The sequence below is a fragment of the Rhinolophus sinicus genome, linkage group LG05 (assembly GCF_036562045.2).
Source record: "Rhinolophus sinicus isolate RSC01 linkage group LG05, ASM3656204v1, whole genome shotgun sequence".
Lineage (NCBI taxonomy): Eukaryota > Metazoa > Chordata > Mammalia > Chiroptera > Rhinolophidae > Rhinolophus > Rhinolophus sinicus.
In genome coordinates, this window is record NC_133755.1 from 31,965,459 (window position 1) to 31,986,472 (window position 21,014).

Sequence of the window (21,014 nt, forward strand, 5' to 3'; positions counted from 1 at the left end):
GGAGGAAGGTTGAATTGGTGCTCTCTGCCTGACTGCTTGAACTGAGATAGCCGCCGTCTTCTGGTCTTGGGCTGGAACTTACATCAGCAGCTCTTCTGCTTACTGTGTTTCCCCGAAAATAAGACCTAACCAGAAAATAAGCCCTAGCATGATTTTTCACAGTACTCGTAATATAAAACAAGCCCTAATGCGTCGTTTGGAGCAAAAATTAACATAAGACCCGGTCTTATTTTCGGGGAAATACGGTAGGGCTTATTTTATATTACGAGCATCCTGAAAAATCATGCTAGGGATTATTTTCTGGTTAGGTCTCATTTTCGGGGCAAGCCGGTATGAGGCCTTCAGAATCAGACTGGAATTTTCCAGAATCTCCCATTTGCAGATAGCAGAATATGCCACTTCTCAGCCTCCATAATAAATCGTGTGTGTGTGTGTGTGTGTGTGTGTGTGTGTGTGTGTAGATAGATAGATATATCCTACTGGTTCTGTTTCTCTGGAAAACCCTGACTCATACAAGGCCTCTCCTTGGTTTATAGATGCCATTTTCCCCCTTATCTTCCTTCTATGCATGTCTGTGTCTAAATTTCCTCTTCTTATAGGGACATCAGTTATATTGGATTAGGAACTACCCTAATGACTTCATTTTAACTTAATCACCCCTGTAAAGACCCTATCTCTAAATAAGGTTACATTCTGAGGTACTGGGGGTAGGACTTCGATATATGAATGGGGGAGACACACAATTCAGCCAATAACAGGGTGTGTGGAGCTAATTGTGACTCATCCAAATACAGTCGGCATTTAAAAGTGGACCCCAAGGGAGTAGATTTCAAATGATGGAATTCTGGACTTCAAGTCGTGGAATTCTAGTTTTCAAAGCAGTCACTAGGGGTGGCAAAGGCCCAGCCTGCAGTTCTTAATAGTGGCACCTCAAAGGTGTCACATCCTCTGCCAAAGGGTCCCTAGCAACTGGTAGAATGTGGGTTATTATGAGGACAGGGGATTGTGATGATGGCCGGGCTGTGGAATCTGAGGAGGCCAAATGTCAGTGCCTCTAAAGATGTCCTCTGACCCCAGTTGGCAGCGTTGTGGCTCTGGATGGCAACAGAGGAAAGGGAGATGATGGAAGCTCGGGGGGCGGGAGAAAGCTGCCCAAACTTCCCCAAGATGGTGCCTGATGACCCCATGTCTGAAGGGAAGCCGAGGGCTGCTTTGGTAAGGAGAATGCCTGCTCGCACTGCCCAAGTCTGTTCCCTCAGAGGGAGGGAGAGTCCTGTGGGGACAGGTGACAGTAGGTGAGTGCTAGGAGGTTCCAGAGAGCTGCTAAGAAGAGCAGGTGACGTGGACCCCCCTCCTCACCACTGGCACCCGGCTATAACCATGGAGCCCGTCATAAGATTGTGAAGTCACTTGAAGCTAGCTTTGGTCTTTCCCATCTACTTCCCCTTTGGGGGCCATTTCCTCTCTCTGAATAGGACCCAGCTCCCTTCAGAGTCCTTTTGTTGATTCCTATATATTTAGGTTCTCTGCACACAGACCCTGGTTTCTTCCTCCCACTGTAGCCCCAAGAGGACTGGGTATCTAACTCTTCTCAAAGTTAGGTACAGTTGGGGGAAGGGAAGTGACCTCCATGGTGATTTAAAAATCACCAGAAAAATAGCCTCTATCTCATCTCCTCAGTGACTCCTCTTGCAACTTTAGGGTACCATTCCTTTGTGTCAGTTTGTCCTCTTCTTTTTCCTAACTCTGAGGTCCTGATAACTCCATGTTAGTGTGTTTCTAATAAGAACTCAGTCTAGATCTTTACAACTCACAACATTCTTTGAAACACCTGAATTCATTGTGGCTTGGAGCAATGGGAGTGCCGTGGGGTGGGAGTAGGGGTGGGGGACAGTCCCATACTGACCCCTCACCATCCCTTGACTTCCCCCTTCCCAGCCCCAGGAGGCAGAGTCCCCTCAGCCAGACTCCTCCTATGACTACCTGGAGGAGATGGAAACTTGTGACGACAGAGGCTGCCCAGGGCCACCTATGTCACTGTCCCCCAAAGGCGGCCCCACCACCAAGGGCCAGGCGGGTGATGGACCAGAACTTGCAGTGCCGTCCTGGGCCCCGGGGACACAAGGGACTGACTGTAAGGCCGAGCTAGAGCTGGAGAAGGTGCGCATGGAGTTTGAGCTCACAAGGCTCAGGTACCTGCATGAGGAGAATGAGCGCCAACGGCAGCACGAGGAGATGATGGAGCAGCTGCAGCAGCAGGCGAAGCCCCGCCTGGTAGGTGGCAGGGAGGGGGTGGGGGGGACTGACCAAGAGACCTGCAGGTCCAGCCCCAAGGGCCAGGGGCTGATTCTGGGGATCAGGGACACCTCTGTCCCTGACATGTCCGGGAGCCCACCCTACCTGCTTCACCACTGCCTCCTGCCCTGGATCCAGAGCTGGGCTGCTCACTGCTTTAGAGCTTCTATGCTAAGCTGAGATTCGCCTCTTTAAGGAGAGTTGGCCCAAGGAGGTGTTCCGGAACCACTTTTTCCACCCACCTGTCCATGGCTTTCCTTCTCAGGGAAAAGTCTTCAACGTTTCCTCTGTGACTGGATTTCCACCACTCTCCATTCCTCTCTGCATCTCTTTTAAGAGATGTAATGCCTAACACTAGAACTCCCACCACAGTCTGGCCGGTGGATTTTGATAAAAACACCACCTCCTCTGATCAGGGCTGCTTTTGCTGTTGGATCACTCTGCCTCATTGTCAACTAAAACTTAGACCTCTTTTGGCAAGAAATGGACCATTCTCACCTAATCTGTACTAAATAGGGATAAGAATGCCTATTTAGGATTAAATGGGATGTTACATGCTTAGTACTATGCTTAGCCATCATAAGCACTAAATAATGAAAGATGCTATTGTTTAAAGCAATGTCATCTGGGCTTTAAAATCAGTATTGGTTTGAAACCCTGGCTCTACCACGTATAAATGGTGTGACGTTGGACAAGTTACTAAATATCCTGGAGCCTCGGTTTGCTCATCCATAAGGTCATACCTACCTCATCGGGTCATCGTGAGTGTTAAATGAGAGAATGCACATAAGGCACTTTGCAATGAGCCTGGCACATTAGGTAAGCACTCAATAAACATTAGCTATTATCATTTTTATGTACTCATGCAATTCACTTCTTAACCCAAATGCAACAACTTATGTTCATCATTTTTTAATTTGATTGGAATGTAATGTATTAGCTATGCTTCCCAGCTCTGAGTCATCCTCAATTCTGAGAAACTCGCCTCTGTCTTTATCCAAGTCATTGTCATAACTGTTGAGGAGGATATGACTTAAGTAAATACCACTAAAAGATCTCCCTACAGGTTAGCTGTGTTCCATTAATCACCACCCTTGTGTTACATTTTATCCAGCTCACATTTCTCTTTGTTCAAAAAACTATCCTGAAACATACTGTCAAGGAAATATGGTTTCCCTGAATTAAGATATTACACTACCGGTAGCATTTCTCCAATTGAATGGTCGATTGTTTTTAAGAAAATGGGATTGGTTTTACATGATCTGTTCTCAATGAACACATGCTGGCTTCTTAACAATTATCTTTTTTTTGGTTACAATATACTCAATTATACACTAAATGATTTTGCTGAGCCAAGTCAAGCTTACTGAACTGCGATTTCCAGAATCCATCCTTTTCCCCCTCTTTTTAAAAATCTAGAAAATATTTGCCTGTCTCTAAGATTCTTCCTCATTTCTTAATATTTTTGACACCTGAAAAAAATAAGTTCCAGTTCCAAACTTGTGGTTTTATTCTCAGTATTCTGGGATAAAATTTGTTACAAGTTGGAGCCTGAAACTATTGAAAGCACATATGGTGTGGTACTATGCCTTTGGTCAATGTGTCCTCCTAACCATATTTGTTTTCCATTTTCCGTTTGAAAATCTTTTTCCTTGCTGGATGAATTGGAACCCCTTGGTATATAGTCCTATCTGCTCTTCGTCTTCTTCTCAAAAGCTAGACCATTGAAAGTGTTTTGAAAAAAAACAAAAGGTTTCACAGATGCATGTTTTGTTATCTAAATCATAAATATCATCTATCAGCATTTCAGACTGAAAACACATGCAGACTGCACAAGGTGGCAGGAAGTGAACAGATCCAGAGCCATGTGGGGTCTGCAGAAAGCCGTTAGATCTGTCCTCCCTCTGAAACACCAGGTTTCCTCCTCTGGGCTTCCACCTCCCTTGCTGTTCATTCTACAGGTAGCATCACTGGAGTTGTTTTCTGACCCCTCAGTTTTATTTAGCTGCCCTCACATTTTATGTACTTGTTTCAATAATGGTGTGCCCAAAACCCCTGTCTCTGGTAATAGTTTACAAAAGTGTTCTACTCTTTGTGGATTTACTGAAAGGTAGAGAGTTGACTTGATTTTTAAGCTTCTTGCCCACTCTCTCTTTTTCTGGGTAAATGGGTGGGTAGGTAAATTTCATTGTATTGAAAAAGACATCTGTGAGTAAGTTTCTAGCTGGTTTAGGGAATCACAGTCCCTGTCATCTGCCTTCTTACAAAAAAAAATGTGGCCTGATTTTAAAAGGTATTTTAAAGAATAAACCATGGGTAGTATCTTCACTGCAGATCAAAATACTGTATCAGCTTTTGCTTGACTTATATGTTGATGCTTTCTGCGATTAAAATGGACTCTGTCAAATTTCAATTACATAGATTCTGGAAAGGAACAACACAGAGGCAGCGTCAGCCAGACAACTCAAGCTGTTTTCCCCTATGCCCAAGTCTCTGAGAGTTCAAGGAGGCCCACCACCCATTTCTCACCACTTGTCTGCAGGAGAGACCAAACCCTGGGCTGAAGGACCATGTACTAACTCCATGTGACATGGGCCAGGACCAAGAGAATCAGAAACAGTCATTTGTATCCAAAGGGCACCCTCTCATTGTGCCACTGTCCAGAAAACAAGCTTGAGTATCAGGGAAAACCATCCAGGGAACACTCCAGGACTTAGCATCCCAATCTGGGATCTCAGAGTCAGAGAGAGACTGCACACCCGTGTGCCTCAGAGGCTGGATGGAACGGCCAGAGAGAAAGGTGTTGGCCTGAGCCAGGAGGGACAAGAGCAGGCTCAGGCAGTAAAAGCTCATGAGCGCCCTCTATATGCCAGTGAGCTGACTAGGAATTTCTCATTTCTTGTCTCACTCACCCACCTCATAATCTTGTGAGGTGGGCGCTACTCCCCTTCCCTTGGGTGAGGAAGAAGCCCTGCCAGCGGTTACATTCAGGAAGGGACACGAGCAGGGTTGAAGCCCAGCTCTGCCTGGCGCTTGCCCCCGTTTTGCCAGCTCCACCCTCTTCTTTCCCCCACAGTTCTCGGGAGGCCTCCAGGACCTCCTGCTCCCCCAGAACCAGTTTGCCATGTTCCTGTACTGCTTCATCTTTATACACATAATCTATGTCACCAAGGAGATGACGATCTTTCTCTTCTCCAAGCACTACCTGTTCTGCATCGTGGCCATTTTGCTCTGTTTGATTAAAACTTTATGGTCATACTTCCAAGTGCCTTCACTCTGTCCATCACTGGGAACCTCCACGCTAAAGTGTTATTAAGACCTGACCCAACTTAGCCCGTGCCTCCCTGCCTCCTACCTCCGTGGCACCTCCTGCCTCCAGTCGTCAGAACTTGTTGTTAGGAAAGGATCTGCGGCCAGCCATTCACACCGTAGTGTGAAGTAGCATGTTCCAGCCTTGTACCGAGCCTGAGTTCCCACTGTCGATGAACATGCTTTATCTGCTAAGAGAAGGATTTCAGAAGTTAACAGGGAGGGATCTGTAGGGAAAAGGGGTTTAGAAAGCCTTTCCAGAATTACAGAAATCACACCATGACCAGACCAGACTGGCTTGGGATCCATCACATCTACTCACTTTCATAGATTCTGAGGTGTGGGAAGCTGTGGTAGCCTTGGGGGTAGGCCCTCCAAAGATGTCCATGTCCCAATCACCAGGGCTTGTGAATATGTCAGCTTATGTGGCAAAGGAGACTTTGAGGTGTGATTAAATTAAGGACCTTGAAATGGGAAGATGATGCTGAATTATTCAGGTGAGCCCAACGTAATCACAGGGTCCTTCTAAGAGAGAGACAGGACCCTGAGGATCAGATTAGGAGACGTGACCATGGAAAACGGGTTGGAGTGATGTGGGTACATGAGCCAAGGAATGCAGGCAGTCTCCAGAAGCTAGAAAAGGCAAGACAATGGGTTCTCTCCTGGATCCTCCAGAAAGAATGCAGCCCTGCCAACCCATTTTACATCCTCCAGAAATGTAAAAATAATCTGGAGTTGCTTTAAGCCACTAGGTTTGTAGTTATGTGTCATAGCAGCAACACTAATACAAGAAACTAATATAGGAGCCAAGACTCCTCAAGCTCTTTCCAGCTCTGCAAACGTGTCAAGATAGCATCACCAGACCACTGGCAAAGGTCCACTTAGCACTAGGCCTGAGCAGGACTGTACACAGTCTATCCTGCAGGCTTGGAGCCTACCCTTGGGCCACATACAGTTAGAAAAGAAAAAAAAAGACACTGAAGCTCCAGGGAGCCCAGGACAGGCCTATCAGAATCTGATGGCAAAGGGTATCCATACCACTGAGCAGTGCATGCCGGGTAAGGCGGGGTGGCAAAATTGAGGTGTCCTCCTAGGGGCATTGGGAAGGAAGAATTGAACGCCCGATTGGGCCCCCAGCAAGTCAGCAATGCTGCTGTAGTGGAAAAGTAGGACGAGGAAAAAAAACAGGCCACACAGCCCAACCCTCAAATCAGAGAGAGAGAGAGCAAATAAACAGTTGTCCCCAACGGAGGTGTACAAGCCCCACCCCCAAATAAACTGTCAACCATACCTTAACGAACAGTCTTTGAACACTAGAGGGCTCACAGGAAGCACAAAATGAAACCGCCTGGTGTGTACGTAACAAGGAAAAGGGGTTCAACACCCTCATTGCCAGCTCCACGACCCCTTCTCTACCACACATAGCCCTTAGCTAATAGCTGCCCTGACCCCACCCATCTCGCCCAGGAATGATGGCTGGCAGCCTGGCTGAGGCATAGGAGACTTGAGGGGACAATGCGGGGAAACTGAAGGATGCCGGACACAGCTGTGCAATCAATCAGGTCTTTATAAACCCCTTCTCTGCCCTAAGAGGGACAAAAGAGTAAGTTTCTGTCTTGTTGGGTTCTTCAAGTGAAAACACATGAAAAGAGGAAGACTGCCCCAGGATTCAACGTCTGTACACATTAGCCTGCCATCTAAGTCTACGGTGACTTCTTGTTTTCTACCCCATTCAATGCATCTACCCCGATTTATAGCTCCATGTGACAGGGATTTATTGGGAAGTAAGAAAGCCATCACTTCTCATTAAACCTTCAATGATAGGATTTTTTGCTATAGGTCACTTCTCACAACCATCTTATTTGATCTGGGTTTCTGGGATGGAATTGAGGCAAAAGGAGGCAGCGATCAGGATATCAAAAAAGTTAAGACCCAGGGTGGCCGATTAGCTCAGTTGATTAGAGCGTGGTGCTAATAACACCAAGGTTGCCAGTTCGATCCCCACACGGGCCACTATGAGCTGCGCCCTCCTTATAAATAAATAAATAAATAAATAAATAAATAAATAAATAAATAAAATAATATTTCCTATCCCAAGGTCACGAAAAAACAAATAAATAAATAATAATTTTTTTTTAAAAAGTTGAGGTCCAGATGTTTACCTTATCACAGACAGAATTGGGAATTTGCAAAACATTAACAAGTGCTAGAAGGTCATTTAGTTCGTCACCTGTTGCCAGATAAAACTGGGCTTTAACACATCCATTTTCCTTACCAATCAATCTTCAGAGAAAGACTTAGTTAACTCCCTTGAGCAGGTAACACCTCATCTCACTCCCTTAGCAATGGGCATGAAATCTCCCCTGTACACCTCCTACTGTGACTGAAGACTGAAGCCAGGAGCCTAATACCTGCCTTCTCCAAAAACAAAAACAATTCAGGGTCACTCCCCAAACTTGGTACAGGTCTCCCCCAATTCAAGTGCAAAGCAGAAAATCAGAACAGAAATAGACAAAGGTGGAAAGAGAGGCAAAGGATAGGAAAAAGGCACAGCTGAGGGGTTACCACGCAGGCAACATGTCAACATACACTTCTTGAGCACCTCCAGTGCGCCAGGCACTTCCTTCAGTGCTTTGTGGAGGCTGTCTTCACCAAAAGCCCGGCAGGTAGAAATGCGTTTTATCCCCCTTCCACAGACGAGGATACTGAGGCTCAGAGAGGTTAAGTGACATACTCAAGACCATCTTCGATCTCAAGTCTGAATCCCAAGCACATGATCCTTCTACACTACCATGCTCCCAAGATCCTGCCCTGGAGGACACAACGGCCTTGCTGGGGAGATGAGGCCAAGACACATAAAAAGTGAAGATTTTGGTGATGAAGGAAATCAAAGAAGAAGGCACCTGGAGCCCAGGGTGATAGAAAGTCTTCTTAAAAGAGCATCCCATGAGAGCAGGTAAGCCTGAGACAGGAAGGAGGAGGGAGAACTCATACAAACTGAGATCAAGGTGGAGTATATAAGATGTATTCAAGAGAAAGAGAATGCTCATCCTGGCTCCAGTGAATGGTACAAAGGGCAACGGGCCCAGAAAATTAATTTGGGGCCAAATTTTATAGTCCTGAATGTTGGTCTGAGGAATATCAACTTAATCCCTTGGGAATAGGGAATCCCTGAAGATTGCAGAGTGAGATAGTGACACACACAAACACACACACACACACACACACACACAGCGGGGGAAAAGTCTCCTTTCCTCCTCCTCTCAGGCGACCATGTTTTTTCCTTGACCTTCTGCCCATTTCCATCTCAGGAACATTCTTTCTAAGGTCCTGTGTGTGAGAATTGCATTCAGCTATAAAAGAAACCCAGCCACAAGTGGCTTAACCAAATAGAGGTCTATATTTCTCACATACTAATAAGTCCCAGGTAAGACAGTCCATGACTGGTGAAATCGCTCTCTGAAGTCATAGGGGACCCAGGCTTCTTTTTGCTCCACCATCCTTAGCACACAGCTTTTATCCTCCTCATGCCACGGCTTTCAGCCTCATGATCAAGATGGTTGCTGCCGCATCATGTATCAGGTCCACAACTCCAAGTCAGAAGAGAGAAAAATGAAAATGGGACTCCCTTTAAAAGCTTTCTAGAAAGACTTACCTAGAGACTTCTGCCTACCTCTCATTGGCCAGTCTGGTCATGGGGCTGCTCCTAGCAACAGGCATTTGAGGTGGTAAGTTTTTTGCCGGGACACTGTGGAAGAATTGAACAAAATTAGGATTCTGATAGTATAGGGGGAGGGCAGGATGGATAGTGAATAAGTGGTTATGTCTACCACTGCTTTTTTAAGGTCCAGCTCCCACTTCCTTCCCCAACCCTGACCCAGTCATGGTAGAGGTTGAGACAATTGGGTGGTGCAAGCTGCAGCCAAGCTGGGTCTGGCCCACTTCTGCCTTAAGGTCTCATTCACATACCACAGCAGAAAGGTCATGATTTTCTCTGGAAGTAGGACTGGAACAGCTCTTTCTTCATCCTCCTGCCCTCTGCCTGAGGCCTCATGACCTTACACAACTAGGGCAGATGCCTTGCCTGGGGTCTCTCTGTGCTGGGTGCCCTCAGTAAAGCTGCAAGAAGAGGCAAGTTTGCCCCTAGAGTCCCCACCCCTACTGAGTCCCAGATCCCGCAAAACAGAGCCCAGCGCCCCTGACACCTCTCCTGTGAGCCCACTCACGTCAAGCTGCTATAGAATGAGTGCATAACAGATCCTACAACATTACACTCAGCTTTCACCCAAACAAACAGTACTGGCAACGCTTTGGGCAGGCTTAGGGAGAGAAAGATGGAAATATCTTTCCTTCTCCCCACGTGGAATCACATAGGTTGCAACCCCAAGCTAAAGGACAAGACGAGAGGCCTGGACACTGCTGAAATCTGCGAGAGGGAAGAGGGAGCAGCCTCGGTTCCCAGCAGGCTTGGTTCCCTGCCATGCCTGATTCTCATCCCAGGTTAACAGATGGCCAACTGCAAGCAAGGCGGTTAAACTTTCTAGGCTTCATTTGGGTGACCCATAAGTTATCTAGACTCTAACTCAGTATAAAAAAAAAAAAATTAAAGGATCAAAGCCTAGGATCTGATTTAATTGATCTACAATGGTGTGGGGGGTGGGGGGTTGTCATGGGCAACCAACATGACAAAACCTAAATCCTTGCTGCTCAACATGTGATCTGAAAAGACCAGCTGCATCCACATTTCCTGGGGCACCTTAGAAAGTCTAAGAAGCTCACTGCTCTAGGTGAGGTGACTCAGTTCAACCTATGCTTTGTTGTGAAGACACATCTCTTGGCCTGGAGAGTCTGGGAAACGGGGTGCAGGAAGTGCTGTGGGAGCCTCTGTCAGCTTTGGGTGCAGCCCAGGGTGCTGGTCCATCCCTCCTCTGCCCCCTGTGCTCTTTTGCAGTCCTTGCTTCCCGCCTTCTGAGAAAACAAATAATAGCTCCCAGGACTCTGGGATTCACCAGAAACTTCAGGAATCCCCCCAGGCCTGTCTCTGCCTCCGTGCCTTTTTTGATCTGGCTCTGATGTGTGTAGCTTTGAGAAAATCTTGTTAATATACATTCATTCATTATTTAAAGGCTGCCACTGTTCCTTCAAGAAGGTTAAGCATGATTAAAAGATGGGATTTTTCCACAGGGCAGAGCAGAAAAGCTAGGGCTCCCACATTTTTAAGCGGTTTTGGCCAACCCTTGTTGCATAATTTAAAGTCTGTGACTTAATTAGACTTAATTAGACAAAGGAGCAGCAGCTGCAGGTTCATTAGTCAGTATTTATTAAGCGCCCTTGGAGGACTTGGTTGGCTCTTAAGAGTAAAGTAGAGAATCAGCTTTGGACTTTCAAATTTTCTACACTTAAGTAAGAGGGGCTTATAGATGTGTCAGGAGGTAGGCACTTTTTCCTCAAGGAGATCAAAGGGCCTGGAACCATGGGACAAATCCCCACTAACTACCTTCTCCTCAGCCATGAGTAGGTGACAGGTGGTGACAAGTGAATACGATAAGGGGGCTACAAGCTCCTGGTAAATGTGGATCTATACAAATGACAGGTGTTAGTAAGAGGTGAGCAGGGAAGGTGTAGGGATAGCCCATCTGATTTCAAGAATTGGAAGAAGCAGAGAGCACCGGCTCCAGGATTTGTGGGGCCCAGTGCAAAAAGGACAATGTAGGGTGCCTTGTTCAAAAAGTATTAAGAATTTCAAGACGGTAACAGTGGAGCCTAAAACCAAGTGTGGCAACCCCCACCCAGCACAAGGGTCCCTCTGAACATATGGGTCTCCCTGAGCTCAGGGCCCAGTGCCGCTGCCCTGGTGGTATGCCCAAGAGGCCAGCCCTAGAGGTGCATGAAGGAGACTGGGGTAGGGGACCTTTGTTGTGTCTCTCAAATCCCACCCTGAGGCACTATGTCCTTGGCCACCCCATTAGCAGGAGGGAGGGGAGCAGGGGGACCACAGGAGCAGGCCCAGGAAGCTGAGTCTTGTAGTCTAAGGGGAGGAAAGTCCCACTTCTGGGAAAAGTGCGCTCCTGGTTCACCTGCCAGCTCTGGAAGTAGCGTCTGGGGGAGCAGGAGGCACCTCTCTACATGGAGGTCACGCCCCAGGCTTGCAGCTCCTAACCACTGGGCTAGCAGAAGCCTCAGCTCCCCAGGCCTCTGTGGTTCCCCTCCCTCCGTGACTCCCCTCCCTCTTGGCTTCCACCCCTCGGCCCCCCCCCCCCCCCCCCCCCGTCAGCTGATCATTTTGCTCTGGGCTAGAAAATCCAAAATTAGGAGAATAAAGCTCAACTTTTACCCCCATGAGCCTCATTTGTATCAAATGACACAGTCCCTTTGCCTCCAACTTTTCATGAAAGGGGCCTTTGTAAGGTCCCAGGGCAGAAAGCAGGCCTTGGAACAAAGCCACCAGGAAGCCAGGCAGAAAGTGCTGAGCAAGGCAACTCTTGGCTGACGAGGTTGGGGGAAGGGGTCTCCAGAGGTCCCCTCCGCCCCGGGAAGGGTTAGTGCCAATGCTCCCTACTACTATGGAGCCGCTCTTGTCCCAGCACCCAGCTCTGGCTTCAGCCAGGAGATGCCGAAGCAGCTAATAGCGTGGCTGCAGGGACCACCCAAGTGATGGGGGCTGAATCAATGCTTGAGAAATAAATGAATGAACAATTCAATGAACCAAAGGATGCAATCGGCAACCTGAGAAAGTCTCTACGTACTGAAGTAGTCTATGAAAGCTTCCTGGGGAGGGGACAGGGAGCACCCAATACTTACTGTATATTCTGCCCGTCCAGTGCACTTTATGTCATCTCACTGCCTCCCACAGCCACCTCCTGAGGCAACACTCTTACTGTCTTCACTTCGCAGCTGAGAAAGCAGACTCAGAGGTTCAAGAGTGGCCGGAGCTTCCTCAGCCAGAAGGTGACGGAGACCAAGTGTGGCAAGGAGCTGAAAGCTGATTTAAAGAAAACAAAGACATACATGTCATATCTATTTGGGTTTGTGGATGAAGATTCAGAGCTGCTTTAATGACGTAAAGAGTAGTGCTACTGTGTTTCAAATGGTCTCATGAGGCCCCATGTGTCTCTCTCCACGGGTACACCTAGTGGTAGCAGATTCAAAGGTGTTTGACTTAAAAACCTACCCTTTTATTCTACCCTCCCAGCAAAGGCTGTGGGGGGGAAATGTCTTTCAGAGGGGAGAAGGATATAGGTCCTCACTCACTGGCCCAACCGTTCCACGTGCCTGCCATTTTCTTGAGAGATCCATACTCAAAGCCCTGGATAGCTTCATCTGAACCCCTCCCAACATCCTCTACTTTGTCCCTCTAGTCAGGCGAGTGCGTCTGTAGCTGGCCTGGGGGTCTTCCCTCTTGAATCAGCTATGCATAGCCCTCTCTCTGAAGACAGGATACTATGGCAGGTGTATGAAAGTAGGGGAAGGTGGTGAAGCCCAGAGAGAAACCTTGTACCTCACTCTCTCTGACTTTCAATTCTGGGCCATTTCTGTATTCTCACATACACAAGGACCACCCTGGTATCAGAGCTACCCCAGTGAGTTACTACAAAATGATGTGCTTTGGAAGACCCTGGAAGCAGAACAAAGTGGTAGAAAGCTCCCCTGCTCTCACATATCAAGCTAACTTCAAAGGAACTTCAGCTGACTGCCCTAAGCAAGCCACAGGCTGCAAGACAATCCTGATTCTCAACACAGGTCACCTACAGCAGGGGTCAGAAACTGGGTTGCCGGTAGGACTCAGGTAGGGCAGGTAAAAGAGGGACACTGGCCAGGTGCAGCTTACAGGAAAGGAAGAGCCAGTGTAAAAACATCAGCCCCTACGCACCTCCCTCCTGCCCATTTTGACCATGTGAGGAAGCAGACCTCATGTACCGTTGTTCAAGGGCAGCCGGAAATCGAATTTTCGTACGTGATACCTGCTGATGTCGAGCTATTGATTCAAGTTTGTTAGCCACTTTAGGGATCTAACAAAAGTCTGTGGGCCCACCGGCTCACAGTCTCTGAACTTAAGATGTGATTTCCCTTACAATAGAGTCTGTTTCACACGAGAGACCTGCTGGAGGATTTCTTTAAACAGAAACACTCCTAGTACAAAAATAGAATGTGATTCACTCTAGCACAGGGTTTAAGCACAGAAGAAGCAATAAGGGACACTTCTCTTCACAAATTGCCTCACCTTGATGTGTTTTAAGAGACAGACCTCTTAATGCATTTCAAATCAGGTTAGAGGGGCAAAAATCTAATTTTCGTACAACGTCTTGAAGAAAGATGGGAATTCGGCTCAAGCCTGGATCAGGATTAAAGAAGGGCCCTGGAAACAGGGAAATGAGGAGAGAGAGTGTGTTGGGATGAAAGGCAGAGCTGGATGCCCAGGCTGAGTGATGTAGTGAGAGGATGGCAGCAGCTCTGTGAGGCTGGTCAGACAGAGAGGTGGGGGCCAGGGACCAAAGCGGGCCAGAGAAGGGAAGAGGAGGATGCAGCATCATTAGTTGCCATGGTGACAAAAGAATAAGGAAAAGGGAGAGAGAGTGAGGGGTGAAGCTCAGAGAAGAGCTATGTTGTGCTGCTGTCTGTAAGCAGCCGTCTCCTCTCCATCCAGGAACCTTGTCTGTGACAACCTGGTTCCTCTGATACCCCCCCACCGGACTCAGCTCATCCCTGGCATAAATTACTGCGAAATTACATCACGGACATTTAGATCCTAAACAAGGGTGGCCTGGACGGGTACCTACTTACTGATCCTCTGGGTCTCAAAAGGCCTCTTGAATTCAAAAATAGTTTCTCCACTGCACTTCCATAAAGCCTATAATTCCACCATTAGGGCAAAGTTTCTCAAACTATAGCTTTGTCCATGTTCAATGACAGCCCCTCATTAGGAAGGCGAATATCTGGGATATCAATTTCTAGAAACTCATTAGAAATTAATTGATCACATGTAGCCAGGATCTCAGCTTCAGTCTAGGGAAGTCCACTACTCAGGTTCAGGCAAAACTGAACATGTATGATAAACTAGTAGGGCAGACTCCAGACAGGCCAGTCCACAGGACGGTTCCGGTGACATCTGCTCTGTGTGCCCAGAATTCATTTCCCTTGATTCTCTTTTGGGGAAATCCTTGTTCCTCAATGTTTGTCCATGAGGTTCACGTCGGCTGACTCACAGTCAAGAGTGGGCCTTAGACCCAGACCTGACCATTAGAGCATTCCATCTCCCGAAGAAAATACTCAGTTCTTGTGTAGACACATGACCCAAGCCTGACCAGTGAGTCTCAGAACTAGGACTTTTGCGGGAACTCTTGGGAAAGTAAACTCTCTTTCCACTGGGTACTAAGCTGACAGAAAATATGTCCAGAGCGGCTGGTGGCTATCTTGTTCCACTTGGGGAAATCCTGCCTGAGAATAAAGCTGACAGAAAATTAGAGCCAAGAAAAGGTGAGAAAGAGGGTGACCTGTTGGCTCAGTTGGTTAGAGCGCGGTGCTCTTAATAACAAGGCTGCCGGTTCGATCCCCACATGGACCAGTGAGCTGCGCCCTCCACAACTAGATTGAAACAGCGATTTGACTTGAAGCTGATGGGTCCTGGAAAAACACACTTAAATAAATAAAAGTTTAAAAAGAAAGAAGAGATGAGAAGACACAGATAGGGAGGGAGAAAGGAGAGATGGAGGAGAGGAGAGAAAAAGTGAGCTCTTGTTGGCATAATTTGGGCCCCTGGATCCACCTAAAATGACATCCCTAAGCTTTTCTGTTGCTATTAACTTTGATTTGAATAGGTTTTTGTCACTTGGAACCAAAAGTTCTAAATCATGGAGCTTTCCAATTTGGCTAAAGAAAGAGGATTATATGAGTTGGAACCTGAGCTCAGCGACAGCTAATGGAGGAGGTATCATGGCATCTGCTTCCAGCCTGTCCTATGGAGAAAGCTGTGGGATTAAAACTAAATGAGGGAGTTTTGGAGACATGGGGGGAAGTGGAGTTCTCACATGTACTTCTGATCAAGAAAGGAAGCCATTTCCCCACTTTTTGAGGGAAAACAGCCCTGTTCTGTCACCATGAAGGTACCAAGGGAAATGGCAGCGTGGCCCCAGCTGAAAGACGATGCCCAGTGGGAAACACCACAGACAACCATATGCCATGTGTGGCCAATATAAAGAGCACTGCACTCGCAAAAGGGTCCATGAAAAGACCATGAAAGTTCTGGAGCGACCCAAATGCCCATCAACTGATGGGTGGGATCTAAAATGTGGGATTTGGCAATAAAAAAGAATGAAGTTCTATGATATATGTTACAACATGAATAAATCTTGAAAACATTATTAGTGAAAGAAGCCAATCATAAAAGATAATATATGATTCCACTTATATAAAATGTCCAGAAGAGGTAAATCTAGAGAGACAGAGAGTAGATTAGTGGTTGCCAAAGGCTACAGGGGCAGGAGGATTGGGGGCTGACAGCTAAGGGTACAGGGATTCTTCTGGGGGTGATAAAATGTTCTTTTGTTGATTGTAGTGGTAGTTGCACAACTCTGAATATACTAAAAGCCATTGGATTGTACATTTTAAGTGGGTGAATTGTATAGTATATGAATTATATCTCAATAAAGCTGTTACCAGAAAAAGAGGCTCTTGAGTTTCCTGCCAATGTGTGGTGGGGCAAGAGTTGGGAGTCGGCTTCCAGGGGCCCAGGGCATATCACGCAGCCGCTGCTACTCTGAGAGGCTGTTCTGTCTTTAGACCACAGAAGCAGAACCTCACGCTGGGCTGGCACTCTAAGGGGTCCCCACTCTGGCTCTTCTCTTGTCTCTCCCTCGGGTAAGGTGTCTGTGAAGCCAAGTGGATGTGGCCACCACACTCACAGCTTCTTCCTAAACCATGCCCTAGGTATACAGGAATTCCTTGTCCAAAAGGCCCCAAACCCATTTTTAGAGCACTTAGGCCTCTTCTCCATGTCCATCTTCCCCAGGGCAGACTGAATTGGTAGTGAATGTACAAGAGGTGTGATTAGAACTTAGATCGGTAAGCTGGAATACCCTTATCAGACCCCTGAAAGGGTGAGGCAGAGCTGGGGGGAGAGGAGGAAGGGGACAGGCCATGTGCCATGACTATAGGATCTGGGGGGCCAGCTCTTCCCACAACCACTGTGTTCCATCATGGTGATGTGAGGAGTATGAGAATTCTCAATTCAACTTGACCTTCCAGGTCATGGTGAAGATACATTTTTCAAGATAGGAAGCTAGAACTTTGAACAATTTATTAGCTTGCTTTATAATTGTAAGATATTCAAGCACATGGTTTGCGGATCTCCATTTGTCCCCTGGACCCCCACAAATACAAAGATCTGACCTCCTGGTCAGATTTAAGAGAGAAATCTATCAGAGCTTTTCTTTCTTGTGAATGCTGGTGTGGGATTTTCCCAGGCTGCATTTAAGGATTTGTGAAACACGGTTCATAGATTCCTTGCTCCAGGCTAAAGAGAAAGCTGACACATGCCTGCCCACAACCTTGAAGTTTAATGATTTCTCTCAACGTCTTCTCAGCTGAGCCCACAGCTTAGGCATGTAGTGAGGTGTGGGCTGAAGACTGGGGTGGTTATATAAGCCACAATAAGAAATTCTATGTCAGTCTTGTTCTCCTGTTTTTTGTTTTGCTTTGTTAATATATAATGTAATAGAGTCCAATTGGCAAGACATTTTAAGAGAAGCTCATGAGAAACATCTGAGAGCCGGGCTGGGGCAGGCCAGAGAGTATTGTTCATCCTTCTTCTACATCTTCCTGAAGGCCAAAAACCCTGGGGGATCCTGTGCTAGTGTCCTTGGAGTAGAAACATGCAAGACACGTGGTCTCTGTCCTCAAAGAAGTCACCATCTGGTGGAGGCAATAACACTGACACTGAAGTCATTAAAATACAATATGAAAAAAATCCCACAATACCATTTAGGGTGTGACATGAAGTCCTTTCAAGACTAGAGATCATCTCATCCAGAGTTTCTGCTTGGTACTATTGACATTTTGGGCCAGAAAATTCTTTGCTGTGTTGGGGGTAAAGGGTCCTGTCCTGTGCATTGTAGGATGTTTAGCAGCATCTCTGGCCTCTACCCACTAGATGTCAATAAAAGGCTCCCTGCCTCAGTTGTGACAACGAAAAATGTCTCAAGACACTGCCATATGTCCCCGGGGGTCAAATTTGCTGCCGGTTAAGAACCACTGCTCTATAGTAAACCCCCCACAATTTCCAGCGTAATTAATGTCTATACACTGACAGCACTGCAGGAAGCCCACGGAAGGGAAGATGACTGTGGGCTGCAACAGCCTGGTTCTTGGAGGAAGAGGTGACATCTAAACTGGACCTCCAAGGATGGGTAGAATTTGGCTAATATAGCTAGAAGGTCAACACTTCAGCTCCGGGAAACAGTGCACCCAGAGGCAGAGAGGCTGGAACAAGCAGCATACCCACATGATCATGCTGCTGTGCAATGCCAGAAGGTGCCCAGGTGAGGGGACAAGTGGGAGGTGAAAGGCAGCCCACCCTGCCCTGGCCAAGCCATGCCCCTCAGCACACAGCTTCTTCAGTGCAGTGGAAGAGGAGCCTTTTCCTTAGCACAAAGGTGTCTTGTGTGCCCCAACCCAGGGGATCATGGGTCTGCATCCACCCAGAGGAGGCCTTTTTCTAATGATACAAAGGTGCCACTGAGGCCAACCAAGGCCCCATGCATGAGTACTTCATGGGATGGAGGTTAGCCAGTAAAGCAGCCAGCACTCTGTCAGGGGCTGACCGGGACTCTAGTTTTCTCTGGCCCTTGTTGGCCCCACTATGTCCTCTCCATTCTGACTACTCTGTGAGAACCCCATGCTGGCCTGCAGAGGCCCTGCATGAAGGCTCTAAAAGAGTCTAGATCATAAGACAAACTGAAGCCAGAGTATCTGGGGTTCAGATTGCTGTTGCTTCTGCTATCTCAGAAAGATGCTACAGAGAGGTGATCACCCATCAGGGAGGACACATCTGCCCAGAGCATCTTTCCTACTATAAATAGACCTTCAGAACCTGCAGGAACCCCTCACCCTATTACCTTCCCCTCTTTTCTCATCAATCCAGCAAAGGACAGTACAGACTAAGGTACAGGCACTCTTTGGGTTACATGAAGATTCTCCAAAGGGTACATATTTGGGTGTGGGTCATTTTAAGAGCCTCACACGACAAGCCCTCCACTTCCACAAAATACAGGCATGATCTCTGAGCACATGGATGAATGTTGCTTCTGGTTCTCCTATCTCTTCCACTTCCCAAAAGAACGGTCCTTGTGGCACCCATCTCAAATATTACATTGTCTTAGGGAAGAAAACATATGGTGAAACAAAGGGGCAGTCAAAATTCTGGTATCCAAGTTGAGAAAAGGAATTACTAAGACTGGGCAGATCAACTAGCTTCCAATTCTCTGCTTTCATTTAAAGTGAAAGAAAATCTATTCTAGTTGTCAGCTAATTTTTAATGATCCACCCATATGATCTTTGGCATATAATTCAAAAGGAGTTTGTGAAATTGAGTGACATTATGGTAACAAAACTCTTTACATTCCTTTGTACTTATGTATGTGAAAATGTTTCTGAGCTCAGCTCTTGGATCTAAAAAAAAAAAAAAAAAAAATACCAGAAATAGAACACTGAACCCTGACCCCTTCTAGCAATGAGTAATAGTCATCCATGGATATATGAACTAATTAGTGTGGAGGGAGAAAAGCTTCATCTCATTAAGAGATGCATTTCCAATTAAGCTTTATTTTTTTATGCTTCCTTAGTATCTATTAAAATGTCCAATAGCATTTGTTTTGATTAATTGTGTACTACACATCATGGTACAAATCCAGACAAAATATTTCTAATATTTACAGTCTATGGTCACAGGAAATTTAAAAAATAAATTTGTTTTATATGCATAGCTTTGTTGGACAGCAGCATGATAGGATGATACATAAAATAAATTCAATCATAAAAATATATTAGGATAAAATTCTATGGGGGAAGTAAAATGGAAATATAAATCCAAGGAGAAAAAAGAAAGATGAAAATTTTTCCCTCTTTTAAGGAAGAACTTCACGTATTTTTTTAAAAGGATGGTGGTGGATATCCAATCACTATAGTATTTCATTTAGAAAGATTTTTTAGAGAACTGAAACAGTTTTACTTTAAAATGTCAATATTTGCATACACCCTATGTATGAAAGCACACCCTATGTAACTATCCTATGAAAACATTTTAATTTTCAAAATTCTTTAAGGAGTTTGCAAGAAAATGTTTAGAGCCCTAGGATCACGTGGAGTCTGGCTCTTGCCTGCAAGGGGAGTGTGCCTAGAACAAACGCAAAATCAACAGATTTGACTAGTCCCTAAATCTTGGGGGACCTGTCATCACCCTTAAAGGGGGAGGAGGACTATCACGGGTGCTGGGAAATGAGCCAAGAAGCGGTCCCTTTCTCCTATCTATACATTACTCCAGTCTTTTGTGTTTTGTTTTAAGCATTCCTCCAAAATCCCATTCTCTCCAATATAGATGACCCATCAGGTCTGTGTGGGATCTGTTCTGCGTTTTTCCCCTGCTGCCTCAAGCCTTCCTTTCTTCCGGAAACTTTGTGGGCAGACAGTGCCCCCACTCCCACCTCCACCCCACGCCACGCAGCCTCGTGGCCGCAGTCTAATACCAGTTTTAAGCGTGTGGCACCCACTGCTTCCTCCAGTTTTCTGTTGCTTTGGGCTCACTCCTCAACTAGGCCTTAAGTTTTCTCGTCTGTGTCTCCAAGTCTCTTTCCTCAACAGTAAGATGTGAATAAAAAGAATTAAGCGAGAGGAAATTTAAACAGCGCCTGGCACCGAGCCGAGCCTGCAGCTTCCAGTTGTGTTCATCAAATACTTGCTGATCGTGCGGTTAAATTTTCTCGCTGGCCAGTGATCACCGAAGTCTGGGCTTTCTAGTGTCCCCCTTCTTCTTCGCCCAGGGAACCAAGGACAGACAGTTCCCAAATTTCCAGGTCTGCACAGGTAACTTCCTAACTAGGAGTGACGAAAACGCCCTCCCCTTCCTGCCTCCGGCCGCCGGGTCGGCTGCGAGGAACCGGTGGAGCTGGGAGCTATGAGGTCATGTTCGGGTCACGTGACCGCTGCTGCATCTGTCAACTGTGGTGCAATTACTAAGACAGTTGAGGTGTGTGACATTCAAACCAGTTATCTCCCTCCTCCCTCTCTGGAGCGCTGGCCCCTTTCAAGCCAAGGGACCGTCTCAAAAGTCTAAGACACTGAAGGGTTTGGATCCAAATGCTACAACTTAAGGGCTAGTAAAGAAAGGAGAGAAGAGAGGAAAAAAGTCCAAGATTCTTGCT

General features: G+C 46.6%; 1 protein-coding gene and 1 long non-coding RNA gene across 2 annotated transcripts in view; one reads left to right on the forward strand and one right to left on the reverse strand.

The window, feature by feature from the left end:
- Positions 1-20,764, reverse strand: part of LOC141571539 (uncharacterized) — a 97,344-nt gene extending 76,580 nt beyond the window's left edge. The window contains exons 1-3 of the long non-coding RNA XR_012496340.1: positions 20,502-20,764; positions 12,406-12,586; positions 9,260-9,352 (exon numbers count right to left, since the gene is read on the reverse strand). This is a non-coding gene — a long non-coding RNA (uncharacterized LOC141571539). The remainder of the gene's footprint in view (positions 1-9,259; positions 9,353-12,405; positions 12,587-20,501) is intronic.
- TMEM247 (transmembrane protein 247) lies at positions 506-5,648 on the forward strand. Its single transcript, XM_074333973.1, has 3 exons — positions 506-1,215; positions 1,945-2,274; positions 5,372-5,648. The coding sequence occupies exons 1-3, from the start codon at positions 1,099-1,101 to the stop codon at positions 5,609-5,611; spliced, it is 687 nt and encodes a 228-aa protein (XP_074190074.1). The 5' UTR covers positions 506-1,098; the 3' UTR covers positions 5,612-5,648.
- Positions 20,765-21,014: the final 250 nt, after the last annotated feature.

What these genes read in the sequence shown, in the direction of transcription:
- TMEM247 (XM_074333973.1), top strand. Translation starts at nt 1,099, where the DNA reads ATGGCAACAGAGGAAAGGGAGATGATGGAAGCTCGGGGGGCGGGAGAA. An exon ending in GGAAGCCGAGGGCTGCTTTG is followed by an intron (nt 1,216 to 1,944) that starts GTAAGGAGAATG and finishes TCCCAGCCCCAG; the next exon opens with GAGGCAGAGTCCCCTCAGCC. An exon ending in AGCAGGCGAAGCCCCGCCTG is followed by an intron (nt 2,275 to 5,371) that starts GTAGGTGGCAGG and finishes TTTCCCCCACAG; the next exon opens with TTCTCGGGAGGCCTCCAGGA.